Below are 15102 nucleotides of genomic sequence, written 5' to 3' on the forward strand. Positions count from 1 at the left end.
GAGAAAGGGTGGAGGGGAGTTTGGCCAAGGTTGCTGCGGCTGCCATCTTGGGACCAAGCAGTATTCATGTTACAGCGTCTCAAGATATCAAGTGCAAGAATCCCAGTCTCTCAAGTGCTATCGCAGGAAGGAGAAGTCCTCTGACTATGAAAAGCATTGTCCGAAGGAGCAGCACCAGATAAATATCACCTAGCAACCAGCAGCGCTGACACACAGTAACCTTCAGGGAGCCCTGGAGAAACACAAAGGCTTTTTGTGCAGAAGCCTTTAAGAGCATAGGTTGGGATTATTTTCCTAATTTAGGTGCCAAATTGGGGTCTTAGCTCGCACAACTTCTGAAAAAAAAACTGGTGGAACCCACCCCTGTTAAACTCTCTGCTCGGGGTTAAATGGGTCGAGGTAACATTCCTCGCTTTGAAGTGGTTATCCCGTGTAAATAAGTAGAATTAATCCAGTGTATGGAAGGATGAGAATTAAAGCTTCCTCTTTCTCATGTTACTGACGGGGGCTGTGGGTGACCAACACATCTGGTGAGATACAGATATTGTTCACGCCATCTCCACACCCCAATAATCACATTTACAGGGGGACACACACACACACCACCACACACATTATAAATAGAAAGCCCTCCATTTGATAGTACACTAGTTTTGGGTTAAGCAAAGACTTCTTAGTACAAGAAGTTGGGCCTACAACAAAATACTGCAGTGTGGAGTATGCCTGTTTGTTTCCTCTCAGCCAGCTCAGTCCCTTTTTTCAGATCACTCCATTCCATTCTGCTATTCCACCATCCCTGTTTTCTGTTCCTCTTCCTCCACAGAGACACACACATGTTCTGTGACTTCTGGACATGCTGATTCCCCATTGGGCTGTTGGGAAAGTTCCCCCCTTGAATTTTCTTTCCTCCCAAGATTTCTCTAATTCCCAAATACTTTTCTTGTGTGTGGATGGTGTTGTTTTGGCCATCTCATTGGGCCCAGGCTTTCCCTGCCCCTTAAGGTTAGATGTTTCTGTACATGTTTGATTCCTCTGACTTTTATATATTTCAAATGTGTATCTATATTGCTGTTTTACTGGTTTTCAGTTTTGTTTTTCACTAGTAAATTGCTTGCTTAGCTGTTTGTTTTTTAAAAAAAGAATATTAAGAGGTATATGAAGACTTTTAAGTAAAAAAAAATGAAACGCACATGGGAAATGAGTTTGTTGTCGGTATACATGACGGCAAACCAGCTGCAAGCTTCTCCCTAATATTTTGGTTCCATGCCAGGGAATTTTTGCAAAAATAAAAGCTGCAGTCCTAAACAAACCTGCTAGGCAGCAAGCCCCGTTGAACGCTGCAAGATGTACTTCTGAGCAAACATGCATAGGATTGCACTATGAAGCTGTGATTCTCAACTCACCCATAGGAGACTAAACCTCACCGACCAGAGTGCAACCTCTGAGTCAACATGTTTACTAGTGCACTTTAACTCAGGTGCATAACTTCTATTCACAACTCGGAATTCACACTTAGCAGAGCAGATACATCATTTGTATACCTTAGGGCAGGGATAATCAGTGTTGTGATCTCCAGATGTTGTTGAACCACAGTTCCCATCAGCCTCTGCCAGCATCAGTAATGCTAGCTGGGGCTGTTGAGAGTAGAAGTCCAACAGCTGGAGATCACTATACTCACTACTCCTGAATTAGGGTTTCAACTTTTGATTTACTTGAATGAAAGCCCTGTAAAGCCCTACATGGCCCTGCAGATGTTAGAGCCTGATTTAGAATAATAAAACACAAAAAAGCAATCATTAAAAAAACAATTAAACATTGATAAACTTAAAACTATATACATATAGTTTAAAACCATAAAAAACATTAAAACCATACAAAACAGCATGGCACCAGTCCTTTCATTAAAAGCAGCTAGTTCTCAAAAGCCTGGTGCAAGGGCAACAAGGAGGGAGCCAGTCTAGCATCTCTAGGGAGGGAGTTCTAAATCTGCGAGCAGCCACCGAGAAGGCCCTGTTCCTTGTCCCTGCCAAGTGTGCCTACCAAGGCAAACTCATTTGAAGGGATATGGTCTTTTAGGTAGCTTTCTTTTCCCCACCTCCCCATTACATCCCCCCAAAATTCTTAGATCTAGCAAGAACATCCTATAACATTTGGATCAAGCTCTTACCATAACAATACAAGGAGTAGGCTACAATTCAAAGGTTTAAATAAATGTAACTTAAACAATAAACAAATTCTTTCCCTTTTTCCTAGAAAGAATACTCCCTCCAGCCCAAGTGTCACAAGGAAAACGGGAATCATGTTATCAATGGCTCAGGTGAGTGTTTGAGATAGCTATGAGCCCAGGTGATGGGGACTGCTTCTGTAGCTCGGCCAAAATTTCTGAGACTTTTTCTTCACATTAAGTGTCCCGCCCCCTCCAGAACTTTGGATGTAGTGTTATACTGAGCCAGACCATTGTTCCATCTAGCTGAGCATTGTCAACCCTGACTAGGAGCGGCCTTGCCAAGGTTTGAGAACATAATGCTGAACGCCACCCCAATCTCCTAACGGTGCAAGATTCCGGGGGTTCCAGACGTGTACCCAGGGATTGGTCTCCTTGGAATGAGGGACAGCAGAGACTGTGGTGTCTTTGGAATATCTGGTTTATTTATACCTATATGCAACCTGAAATATACTCGGAGTCCTGTAGTGATTTCATGCTCTTTATTGCAGCTTGTAAAACAGTGATTGAATTGCCCCCTAAACCTCAGGCTTTTATATACATTATTTACACAATGAGTCCCGTCCGATTGGCTGATTCTGCTTCCCTCCTGGAGCCTGATTGGTCTTTTCGTGCAGGCCAATCGGATGTTGCATTCTACGATCCTACCAGCCTAATAGGCTGGTTAACTTAAGCTTGTTGCATTCTAGGATCTTACTTGCCTTACTTGCCTATTGTTCTAGGATCCAAGGTTAGTACATAACAGAACCTGAGCCTACAGTGGAGGGGCTCACAGCATTAACACCCCAAGAAGACCCTGCTTCTCCCATAGCCACAATCTTGGATTCAAGCAACAATCAAGCATGTCTCCCTTCTTACGCTTCTGCCTGCGGCCTGCTTCCAGTTCAGCTGTCTCTTTCACACTGCCTTTTGTCTTTCTCACTACCAGCCAGGCGAGGGAGGGAGACCCACCCATTTGCCCTTCCTTTCTTATACCAGTGATCCATACAAAGTGGGAAGGTAAACGGTGTTTCCATGAGCTGCTCTGGTTCGCCAGAAGCGGCTTAGTCATGCTGGCCACATGACCCAGAAGCTGTACACCGGCTCCCTCGGCCAATAAAGCGAGATGAGCGCCGCAACCCCAGAGTCGTCCGCGACTGGACCTAATGGTCAGGGGTGCCTTTACCTTAGGTTGGTGGCTATCATTGCCTCCTGTGGAAACAAGTTCCATAGTTTAACTAGGTGCTGTGCATGAAGATGTGCTGTCTTTTATCTGCACTGAATCTTCTGGCGTTCGGCTTCAGGGCAGAGTGCAAGCAACCGCAGCAGAGCAACCTTTCCGAAGTCAAAGTCCTCCATGATGTATGATAGGCAACATTTTCATTTTCTGTTTCTTTCAACGTAGAGGCAAACACAGAAACGCCGGCAGTGGTTTAATCCCCAGTGATGCAACAAGCTGATCGATACAGAAGTGCCTCACCGCCAATTAGTGCGAGAATAAACTCGCATTCTATCTGAAAAGGCTGGCTGCATGCAGAAGGTCCCAGGTTCCCTGGAAAAGTTCTCAGGTCTCAGGTGCTGTGAACTGCCTGAAACCCTGGAGCTGCTGCATGTCAGAGCATGCAATGGAACATTGGTCCAACTTGGAAAAGACGGTGTCATCTCTTCATAGGCAACTACTGACTTTCGCTGCGGAACATTAAATGTTGAGCTCTGGTGCTGGAAGTCCATTGGGGAGTTTCTTGAACCTTGTAGTATCATGACCTCACTCTGCCAACAAATGCTTCTGTTTATTTTAAGACATTTCACTGCTTTTCTTGGAATGATCAATGAGGCTTGCACACACACATAAAAGTAATGTCAACAACAATAAAGCCACAGTAAGAAATCCACATTTTATCTTTTTTCAAAAAAACAAAACTTGAAATACAAATGGTGTTCAGTGTTTTCTAGAACAGGGAAGCCCAACTTTTCATATCAAGTAGGCCACAAGAATACTTTAACACAGAACCCGCAGGCTGAAGCCTGCCTTGTTGTGCAGTGGGTGGGAGCGAGGGCAAAATTTGACACGCCGCCCCCAGCCCTGGAACTGCCTTCCCAAAGCCATCTAAGCACGGCACCTAGCATTGGGTAGGAGGTATAAGGCTCTGGTGGGGCCCTAGAGCCCTCACATCTCCTTTTCAAAGCTGGGAAAGCACTAACTAGGCTTTGGGACTAGCAATGACAAACCTAGACAGCATCGTAAAAAGCAGAGACATCACCTTGCCAACAAAGGTCCGTATATTTAAAGCTATGGTTTTCCCAGTAGTGATGTATGGAAGTGAGAGCTGGACCATAAAGAAGGTTGATCGCTGAATAATTGATGCTTTTGAATTATGGTGCTGGAGGAGACACTTGAGAGTCCCATGGACTGCAAGAAGATCAAACCTATCCATTCTGAAGGAAATCAGCCCTGAGTACTCCCTGAAAGGACAGATCCTGAAGCTGAGGCTCCAATACTTTGGCCACCTCATGAGAAGAGAAGACCCTGGAAAAGCCCCAGCCAACATGACCAACAGGCTGACTCGCCAGAGTGGTTTGTTCTCTAGTTATCTCCCGCTTGGACTACTTCAATGCGCTCTACATGGAGCTACCTTTGAAGGTGACTCGGAAACTGCAACTGGTGACTGGGAGCAGCCGCTGAGACCATATAACACCGGTCCTGAAAGACCTACATTGCCTCCCAGTACGTTTCCGAGCACAATTCCAAGTGTTGGTGCTGACCTTTAAAGCCCTAAATGGCCTCAGCCCAGTATACCTGAATGAGTGTCTCCACCCCCATTGTTCAGCCCGGGCACTGAGGTCCAGCGCCGAGGGCCTTCTGGTGGTTCCCTTGCTGCGAGAAGTAAGGTTACAGGGAACCATGCAGAGGGCCTTCCTGGTAGTGGCACCCGCCCTGTGGAATGCCCTCCCATCAGATGTCACGGCAATAAGCAACTATCTTACTTTTAAAAAACATCTGAAGGCAGCCCTAGTTTTTAATGTTTAATGCTGTATTGTGTTTTTAATTTTCGGTTGGGAGCCGCCCAGAGTGGCTGGGGAAACCCAGCCAGATGGGCGGGGTATAATAATAATAATAATAATAATAATAATACAGTAATGGATGATGCACTGTAGTCCAGCAATATCTGGAGGCCACCAGCTGGGGAACGATGGCTTCACTCTCGTAAGAACGATGGCAGCTAAACTTTGTGCCAGTTGCAGCTTCCAAATGTTTTTGTCAGTGAAGGGGGAATGAAGGATGCTTCCGTGTAGGAGCTGATCTTTAAATGTCCCTTGGCCATTCACATGGCATGTGAGGTATTGCAAAGCGTCATCTTCACTCGTAGGCGTAAATTAACAGAGAACATGATAAAAAGATCCTTATTCAGCTCATCTCACTTCCACTCTGCAATGCAGCACCTTTGCAGCAGCTGTTAACACACTTCTTTTCAGGTTAAGTGGAGGGTAGTCATTGGTCCAGACCATGATGCTAAGCTACTGTTCAAGCTAAGAAGCAACACAGGAAGATACAGAGGGCTATGTAAGTCATTGCTAGCACCCGGAGGCACAAGGTTGCGCCCAACATTGGGGAGACCCATTGAACATGTGTGACCTCACAAACTGGCACATATGGCTATGGGAGAAGCAAAGCCTTCTTGGGGTGTTAGTGCTGCAAGCCCCTCCATTGTAGCCTCATGTTGCATATAAACCATATATAAATAAATAAACCATGAATCCTAAAGACACCACTCAAAAAATGTGTACTAGGAGAAATCCACACAAGATGCTGATGAATTTTCACGTGGACCGTAAGGAACAAACAAAATGCAGACGGGTGTGGAAATGTGGTGATTGGAACTTAAAAAACAGGAGAAATAGGAAACTGAGAGAAACCAAAATCGATCGATTAATCCATCCCTAGTTGTAAGTTACATTGCTTACTATTGCTACTAAACGGTGAAAGTTTGGGAGGAACCTGGAATATGTACCCTGTACAACATGTGACCCAACAGGAGCTAAGGCAGAAAAGCGGGGTTGCCATATTCCAAGGCGCAAAAACCTGGACACATCTGGGGCACGCACACACCCCACCATCCTGCATCTCCGTCGCTTGCCCCCTCCCTGCCTCTGACCCCTTCCTCGCCTGCCTGCTTGCCCCCTCCTCCCCTCTCTTACCTTTGCTGTCTTTGCTCTCCTGCTCATGAGACACTGCGTCTCCAGACGATCGGAGGCCAGAGGCCCGTGCAAGGCCTGGAGGCCCGCGGAGTCATCACCAGACCCAGCGTTGCCCCAAAAATAAAAAATGTTATTTAACGTAAAATACAAAAATCCGCCCAGAGGGGCATGATGGGCCCCCAAAAGAGGCCATGTCTGGGAAAACCTGGATTTATGGCAACCCTAAGGAAAGGCCCTGGGACGTGGGTGGCACTTTGGGTTAAACCACAGAGCCTAGGACTTGCTGATCAGAAGGTTGGCGGTTTGAATCCCCGCGACAGGGTGAGCTCCCGTTGCTTGGTCCCTGCTCCTGCCAACCTAGCAGTTCGAAAGCACGTCAAAGTGCAAGTAGATAAATAGGTACCGCTCTGGCGGAAAGGTAAACGGCGTTTCCGTGTGCTGCTCTGGTTCGCCAGAAGCGGCTTAGTCATGCTGGCCACATGACCCGGAAGCTGTACGCCGGCTCCCTCAGCCAGTAAAGCGAGATGAGCGCCGCAACCCCAGAGTCGGTCACGACTGGACCTAATGGTCAGGGGTCCCTTTACCTTTACATAAGGAAAGGCCCTACCCTGCCCAATTACCTCAGTGATTGGGACCTAGCATCAGCCCACCACTTTCCTCACCTGTTGTTATTGTTCTTGGTCATTAATTAGCATTTATACCCTGCCCTTCTCCTATAAAGTACCCAGAGCAGCTTGCAGAAAAGAATAACCAGAAAAGTTAAGTTTTTTTTTTTAAAAAATAATGAACTTTGCTTATGGGGGACCAGACACGCTACACAATGCCATCTTAATATGCCCAGAGGCACTTGTTTTATCTTTAATGGGCACATGAGGCAGCAGTTCTTGCCAAAGGGTTGCATGTAGAGCAGAGGGCCCAATCCAGGACACCAGACCTGGAAAATTCTGTCAGCACATAATAATTCACAGTAAGCCTTGGCAGCCAGAGTTTGTCCCTCCCCCATTTATATATTTGCACATATAAATATAAATTATCACGTGTCACATTGTGTTAAGGTCCTGTGTATACCCAAACTCTTTTAAGCACCTAGCAGCACTCCTCCTCAGTGGTGAGCGGGCTGTGACCCATAAACAAGGACTCATCATCACTTAGTATTTTGACTGAGGACTGTAGGGAACCATCAGCTTCCAGTGTTTCTCAAACTGGGTCCCTAGCAGTTGTGGAGCTACAACTCCCATCATCCCTGACTGCTGGCCCTGCTAGCTAGGGATGATGGGAGTGGTAGTCCAACCATAGTTGGGGTTTGAGAAACGCTGGAAAGGACTGCGGTTCAATGCCAAAGCACCTGTTTTGCGTGCAGAATGTCCCTTATTTATTTATACCCCAGCATCTCCAGGTTGGGCTGGGAGCAGCTCCCACTATTTGGAGCCCTACACAGCCGCTGTCACTCAGTGTAGACAATAGTGAGTTTAGATGGGTCAGTGGCCTGAGTCAGGATGAGGTAAACTTCATGTGCTCCTATGGCTTTACCCAACAACTTGATCTCTCTCTCTCTCTCTCTCTCTCTCTCTCTCTCTCTCTCTCTCCTCTGTGACCTGGGTGCTAATTCTGACACTGGCATCTGCTATTCCAGGCGTAGGAGGAAAGTTGCCAACGTTCCTGTCTAAATTGCCATTCTAGCAACTCCTCAGCTCCTTGAAAGCTGGCTTCTATAACTCATTGTTTCGCACCACGCTGCCCACTTGCTAATTTACTTTCCATCTCCCAATATGTGCGTGTATTTCCTGAAATAATAAACACAAAATATTTTTTTTTAGCACTGAAGGCACTGACAAAGTTCACAGCATGGACAACAAACATAGTGCAAAGGGGAGTCTTAAGAGGTGTGGGCTGATGTGCTTTCTCTTTTTTTGCACAGTAAGTAATGTAATATATCACAGGATCTGAGGGAAATGGTTTTTGTTAGAGCAGAATGTGCTTGTCAGCAGGGGAGGGCCGCAACTATAGAGCCGCTCGCAGGGTCACGTGACCGCTTATTCTCGTTGCCTCTGAAAAGGTCTTTGCAGAAGTGAAAGAGCTTAGCAGTATACTGCCAAAAAGTCATGCACGCTTAGAAACATGCCGAGGTGCGGGAAAGAGGGAGAGGCTTAAGGCAGTGCCAGGGAGCTGAGGGAGAGAGAGCGACCAAGACCTGAATAATGAGCCAGAGGATGGAAGACCAGGTGAGGATCCCACCTGGGGCGACTGGACTTTACAGAGCAATGCTAGTCAAGTCAGGTAAGTGCAAACATGAGGGTGCTTTCTGAGCAGCACAGTGCAAGATATCTATATGACACTGGGTTTGTAGCAGAGCAGGCACACACCCACACCTATTTTCTTTGACAACAGGGATTGTAGCTCTCACACTGCCTAGGAATTTCTCTCTTGGATTGCAGAATCCCTCTTGTCTACGAATGGGTCCCCCTTTTGTTTCTCGTCGTCCACTGAATTTTGCTATCCTGAGATGTCCGATTTTGGTGGCAGATTCTTTTAAATCTTTCTCAGCTGCAGAAGATTTCACTGTGCATAGTTGTAGCATTACACAACTTGAAAACTTATCAGGCTAATTGCATTTAGAAAGATATTTTCTTTCTTTCTTTCTTTCTTTCTTTCTTTCTTTCTTTCTTTCTGGAAGATTTCCAGCAAATAAACCCTTGCTGAACTTTCTGTGACAATTTGCTCTGCGTTCAGCTGGGGCTGAGGGAGTGAACCCTGTTTCTGCGAGGTGTCTAGTTAATTATCTAATTAACGATGACGTGGTGATGCAAATCGGTAGTTTTTGTATTGTTCCCGGACACCCGTTGCTGCTTAGCAAAAGTAAATAGTTGTTTTGATCATTAAGATTACATAGTATTTCTTCATCTTGAGTATATCGTATCAGCAGGACTGGAGAGATTCGTTTTATACTCTTTAGAGGTGGGGAATCAATATTGCTGCACTGCTTCTTTGCAATTATATTTTTAGAAAAATATTGCTGGCTACTGGAGTGGTTTTGGTGAACAGTAGCATGCTTGACATTTCAGAGAGGCATTTAAAATGATTCGCTGTGTTAACTCATCAGGGGAAGGAGAAATATGTAACTTGGCGTGTTTATATGACTGCAGTCTTTTAGACCTTTCTTTTCCCAGAGAAATAGGAAGTTGGATTGCACCTGTATTAGCTAAGGGTGGGTTCCCATGTGCAAAACCTGGTTTAGCCAGGTGCGTGTGCAATAGGGTTTAATCTTCCTTTACCTCGAGATCTGATAAGAAGTAAGGACGATGACCCAAGATGAAGTCAGCCTCAGCTTCCAGACGCCTTGCTGCATTATGAATACGGGCAAATTAGATGTGGTTAATTATTTAATGTTTCACATGCGGACCACACAAAGGGGGCTCGGCCCTTCCTTCGGGAGCTTTTGTTCCTGAAAAAAAAGGGCATCGCCTGACATTCGGGTGAGTGACGGGAGAGCAAATGGTGTCCCGTCAAAAGTTATGCTCAGTTTTTTTGCTGGCAGATAACAGCCATGGTGTGGGAATCTCTGCGCTAGCCAAACTCCCACAAGCTGCTGAAGCAAAAGCTCTGTGATTAAAGGAATAGCTCAGAGTCACTGTTGGCTTAAATGGGCATATCGTGCGAGAAGTTTGGAGATGATTGGATAGGCAATTAATTGCAGAGACAATTGGTTGAAAAGAATTAAGGGTCACCAAGGTTTGCATCAGCCTACCTAATCCCCAAACTCATGCGACTCCATGCCTACAAGAAATTCCTTATTCAGGGAATTAGGAAGAGGAGTGAATGTACTTGCACAGGGCTGCCCTAGAATTGAAGTGGTCAGGGAAACCTATGCATGTAGGAACTCTTCTGTACACACTGAAAAGCACGTAAAGCTTTGGCCTGGAGTCCATGTAGCTCAGTTCACAAGCGTGGAATCTGGTTCCTCATTCAGTATCTGTCCTGAAAATCAAAGCTTTGGTTTTATTTATTTTTTAAAGAAAAAGAATCAAGGTCCTAGACCTCAATGACTGCAAAGAAATGTTGTGCATGGTACAGTGGTACCTCGGGTTAAGTACTTAATTCGTTCCGGAGGTCCGTTCTTAACCTGAAACTGTTCTTAACCTGAAGCACCACTTTAGCTAATGGGGCCTCCTGCTGCCGCCGCGCGATTTCTGTTCTCATCCTGAAGCAAAGTTCTTAACCCGAGGTACTATTTCTGGGTTAGTGGAGTCTGTAACCTGAAGCATATGTAACCTGAAGCGTATGTAACCCGAGGTACCAACTGTATTTGATTAGCAAATACTCCAAAACTAGAGTAGGAATGTACCTTAGGAGACAAGGCATTAACTGTTTCTCCTAGTCCTTTATCAGGCTGAGTATACAAGGTACATTTAAAGCACATGTATCTCCCCCCTTCAAAGAATCATGGGAGCTGTAGTTTATCCCTTGCAGAGCTACAGCTCCGAGCACCCTTTACAAACTCTCCCCATATGTTATAGTGGCAAATTACCTCAGTCCCCATCCAGTCATCCCATTGCTTTTCAAAATAAATAAAAAAGCTCAAAATGTTGGCTGTGCAACAAGGTAAGTAAACAAAAGAAGTAAATTTATGCAAGTGTTCTTAATTTGCAAAATTTACTGGGGACAAAAACTCCATGTTGCAACTCTGTTCATCATCATCATTATTATTTATTAAATTCGTATACCGCCTTTCTTCTGAAGATCACAGGACAGTTTACAACATAAAAAACAAATATACAAAATGCATAGCATAATAACAAGAACCCCCACCCACAAACACATTTAAAAGGCCATATATGATTTAACCAGCCAAGGCCCTGCATGAAAAGCAGTATTTTCACCTGATGCCTAACTTTTCGTAACTTTTGAGCATTTGCAAACTCCTCCGTGTTCACAGGTTCTTGTGCTCGCAGAATACAACGGTTCCCCACCCATGTTCCAAACCTCCTACCAGCTCCCTGCCTCTCTCCAGCACAGCCCTGCGATCTTCTATATCTCCGTTTCCAAAACAGGACCACAGGACATCCAGCTGCCAGAGGTCTGGTTGCAAAGGTTGCGTCCATTGCAGGCAGCCTAATTAAGAGACTGAAAAGGGCCCCATTTCTGGATCATACGAAAGGCCCATCAATTCCACCGTACAGTTCCCCACACGGTTGCCAATTAGATACCGCTGGGAAGCGCTCAAGCTCTTGCCGGCCGTTGCTTCCCACTGAGTGATATACTAACTCTGAAAATGGAGGTTCCATTTTGCCGCCGCGACTGACAACCACCGATAGACCCATCTTCCTCCTCTACCACCACTCATGTGTCTTATCCCCCTTTATAGCCATCCAAGCTAGTCACCACCAGCAGCAAATTCCGTACATTAATTTGAAGGAAACAGGGCAACGTTGGATGTTGCCTTATAGCTCAGTATTGCCCACGCTGACTGGCAGTGGGCATACCTGAAGGAGCGTCTCCACCCCCAACATTCAGCCTGGACACTGAGGTCCAGCGCCGAGGGCCTCCTGGCGGTTCCCTCGCTGCAAGAAGTGAGGTTACAGGGAACCAGGCAGAGGGCCTTCTCGGTAGTCACCCGCCCTGTGGAACACCCTCCCTTCAGATGTGAAGGAAATAAACAGCTATCTTCTCTTTAAAAGACATCTGAAGGCAGCCCTGTTTAGGGAAGTTTTTAATATTTAATGCTGTATTGTTTTTAACACTTGATTGGAAGCTGCCCAGAGTGGCTGGGGAAACTCAGCCAGATGGACGGGGTACCAATAAATTATTATTATTATTATTATTATTATTATTATTATTATTATTATTATTTGGCAGCTTTCCAGGGATCCAGCCAGGATTTCCCCAGACTTCCTCACCTGGAGATGCCAGGGACTGAACCTTTTTCATGCAAGGCAAATGCTGTACCACTGAGCCACACAGTCTGTATAAAATATTTCCACGTTAATAATAATAATAATAGTAATAATAATTTATTGGTACCCCATCCATCTGGCTGGGATTCCCCAGCCACTCTGGGCAGCTTCCAACAAAGATTAAAAATACATTAAAATGTCACACATTAAAAACTTCCCTAAACAGGGCTGCCTTCAAATGTCTTCTAAAAGTCAGATAGTTGTTTATTTCCTTGACATCTGATGGGAGGGTGTTCCACAAGGCGGGTGCCACTACCAAGAAGGCCCTCTGCCTGGTTCCCTGTAGCTTTGCTTCTCTCATAGTGAGGGAACCGCCAGAAGGCCCTCAGAGCTGGACCTCAGTCTCTGGGATGAACAATGGGGGTGGAGATGCTTCTTCAGGTATAAGTGGCTCGCCATGCAGATCAAGGGATATCTGCCAGGTCACCCCAGGGATGGGGCTTTTATTGTCTTTGTTTGTTTGTTTTACTACTTTTAATGATGTGGGGAAATTGTCCCTTTTCCTCTGTATGTTAAGATCATGTTAAGACCTTCAGGTGGCAGCCCTAATCAGATAATGTGGTGATAAGCAGAAGTGGGGGAAGAACAGGGTCAAGGAAAGGAGGCTGCAGCAGAATGTCTTGGCCTGTGGTGTGCGTTAGTTCCACTGTCCAGCACATTCGCCGTCTGAGGTAAAGAAAAGCTGTTACTTATCTTCAGCCTTTGCTTTAAAAGGTCCACTGGTGCCCTCCAGGGACTACAATTCCTATCATTCCTGAGCATTGGCCATGCTGGGAGCAGGGGCGTCTTAACCGTTGGTGCTAGGGGTGCACGGCATCCAGGCGCCAGGCTGAGAGTCCGGGGCCGAGTGTTGGAGTCCAGGGAAAAGCTGCCCACGGCCGAGTGGAGCTGAGCCCGTCAGAGCACCGCAGGCTCTTCTGCTGCAGGCGGCTCTTTCCTGGACTCCAACACTTGCCCCTGAACTCACGTCGAGCCTCCCACAGCAGAAGAGCCTGCGGCACTCCGACGGGCTCTGCTTGGCTCTTGCCCCAGCTGCATGGCAGCTAACTGTTTAAACGCCGCGCCCGGAGCACTGTGTAACGTTCTGGGCACTGTGTGATGCATCCTGTTGCATGCGCCAAGCTGTGGGTTCCTTCCTGGCTTTTCCGCTGTCGGCACACTCTCCCAGCGCCACCCAATGTGGGGTGCCAGCGTGAGAATGCAAGTGGCAGCAGAGGAAACATCTCCAGACAGGATCTGCCGCACGCCAACAGTGCCGACGGCAGCAAAAAATCCCAATGAATAGGAGCATGCGGATCCCGTCCAGAGATCTTTCCTCCACTGCCACTTGCATTCTGCGCTGGCATCCCACGTTGGGTGGCGCTGGGAGCATGCGCAGACAGCGGAAAAGCCAGCAAAGGAACCCGCAGCTTGGCGCACGCAACAGGATGTGTCGCGCAGTGCCCACAACGTTACATGACGCTCCGGGCGCTGTGTTTGTAGCCGAAACAACCGCCATGCAGCGGGGGGGTGGGGAGCAGCAGGCGAATAGCAACCTAGGGGCGCCGGGCAGATCTTTGCGCCCCGGCGCCGCATATGCTTAAGACGGCTCTGGATGGGAGTTGAAGTTCAACGAAATCTGGAGGGTACCAGTTTGAAGAAGGCTGTGGTGCATTTCTATTAGCATGCCTAAGACAGGTGTGTTACTGAGGCACTAAATCAAGCACAGAACGTAAAGTATGTCTCTGGCGGCATACACACCCTACCTTTAGAGCACATGGTCTCTCCCCAAAAAATACTGGGAACTGTAGTCCTCCCGGAGCTATAATTCCCAACACCCTTAAAAAACTACAGTTCCCAGGATACTTTGTGGAGATGCGCTTTAAATGTGCTTAAAAGTATGGTTCGTACCCAGGTTCAATCTAACAATGAGGCTGGGCGGGAGGTTGCCTAGATTGCAGGATATTTCACATTTCTCGCCTTCAGTATTCTCAAAAAGGCATTAATCTTGAGGTTTGGGCATTATGGTAACTTTAAAAGCAAGGGGATTAATCGACTCTTCATCTGGCAAACCACCGTAGCCCTAATCTTTCAGAAATCCGACTCTCTTCTTTGCTGATCTGCGAATACAATAAGGCTGCAATCCTAAACACGTTTTACTAGGCCGTAGGCCCCATTGTACAAAGCACATTGGCTTGCACTGTGGAAACTGCAAAGCAGAACCTTCAGAAACAATGGGGGGGATTGTGTGCTGTGAAGTTTTGCCTCTTTTGTGTCAGCTTGCGGAATGGAAATGAAATAAATTATCAGCCACTCCTCAGCCGCATGAAAACTATCTCTTGGCATTTGGCTTTTTGACACAGTGGAATGTGTATCCTGTTTGCAGACTTGAAAACATGTCATAAGAGTACAGATGCACTTGGTGCCCACAAAATCATATGGGTTTTTATCACCAGCCCCCCCCCCCCAGTAACCCACTTACCTGACCACAAAATGTAGAATTAAGGACCAGGGTCCCACCTCTGACCACATACTCAAAATTTGATTTTACTATCAAACTGGCCTCATACCCAGTTGCAGCCCGTTATGTAAGGGCCTTGGCTCCTTGGGGGAAAAGGCCTCTCCATCCTAGGCCTGTCTGTTTGGGAATTCCCCCAACCGGCCACAAAGGAGGGCAGGACAGCCCGCCATCAACTGGAATTCAGGTTTGCCAATCATTGGCCAGAGAGGGCAAGGCTTGGGTGACGGACCAGAATGAAATCCTCACCATCT

The 15102-nt window shown here is 46.6% G+C and overlaps 1 protein-coding gene across 4 annotated transcripts in view; it reads left to right on the top strand.

Moving 5' to 3' along the window:
- Positions 1–15102, top strand: part of FAM107A (family with sequence similarity 107 member A) — a 69376-nt gene that overhangs the window by 26933 nt on the left and 27341 nt on the right. For 2 of the 4 annotated variants that reach the window (XM_053378393.1, XM_053378390.1), the window contains exon 2: positions 2254–2317. Coding sequence is in view for 2 of the 4 variants with exons in the window: in XM_053378390.1 (XP_053234365.1) it covers positions 2254–2317 (64 nt within the window). In the remaining 2 variants the exon portion in view is untranslated. Of the gene's footprint in view, positions 1–2253; positions 2318–8370; positions 8678–15102 lie in introns of those variants that run through there. The other 2 variants (XM_053378395.1, XM_053378391.1) reach the window with 2 other exon arrangements.

This window comes from Podarcis raffonei, chromosome 2 (assembly GCF_027172205.1).
Source record: "Podarcis raffonei isolate rPodRaf1 chromosome 2, rPodRaf1.pri, whole genome shotgun sequence".
NCBI classification, from domain to species: domain Eukaryota; kingdom Metazoa; phylum Chordata; class Lepidosauria; order Squamata; family Lacertidae; genus Podarcis; species Podarcis raffonei.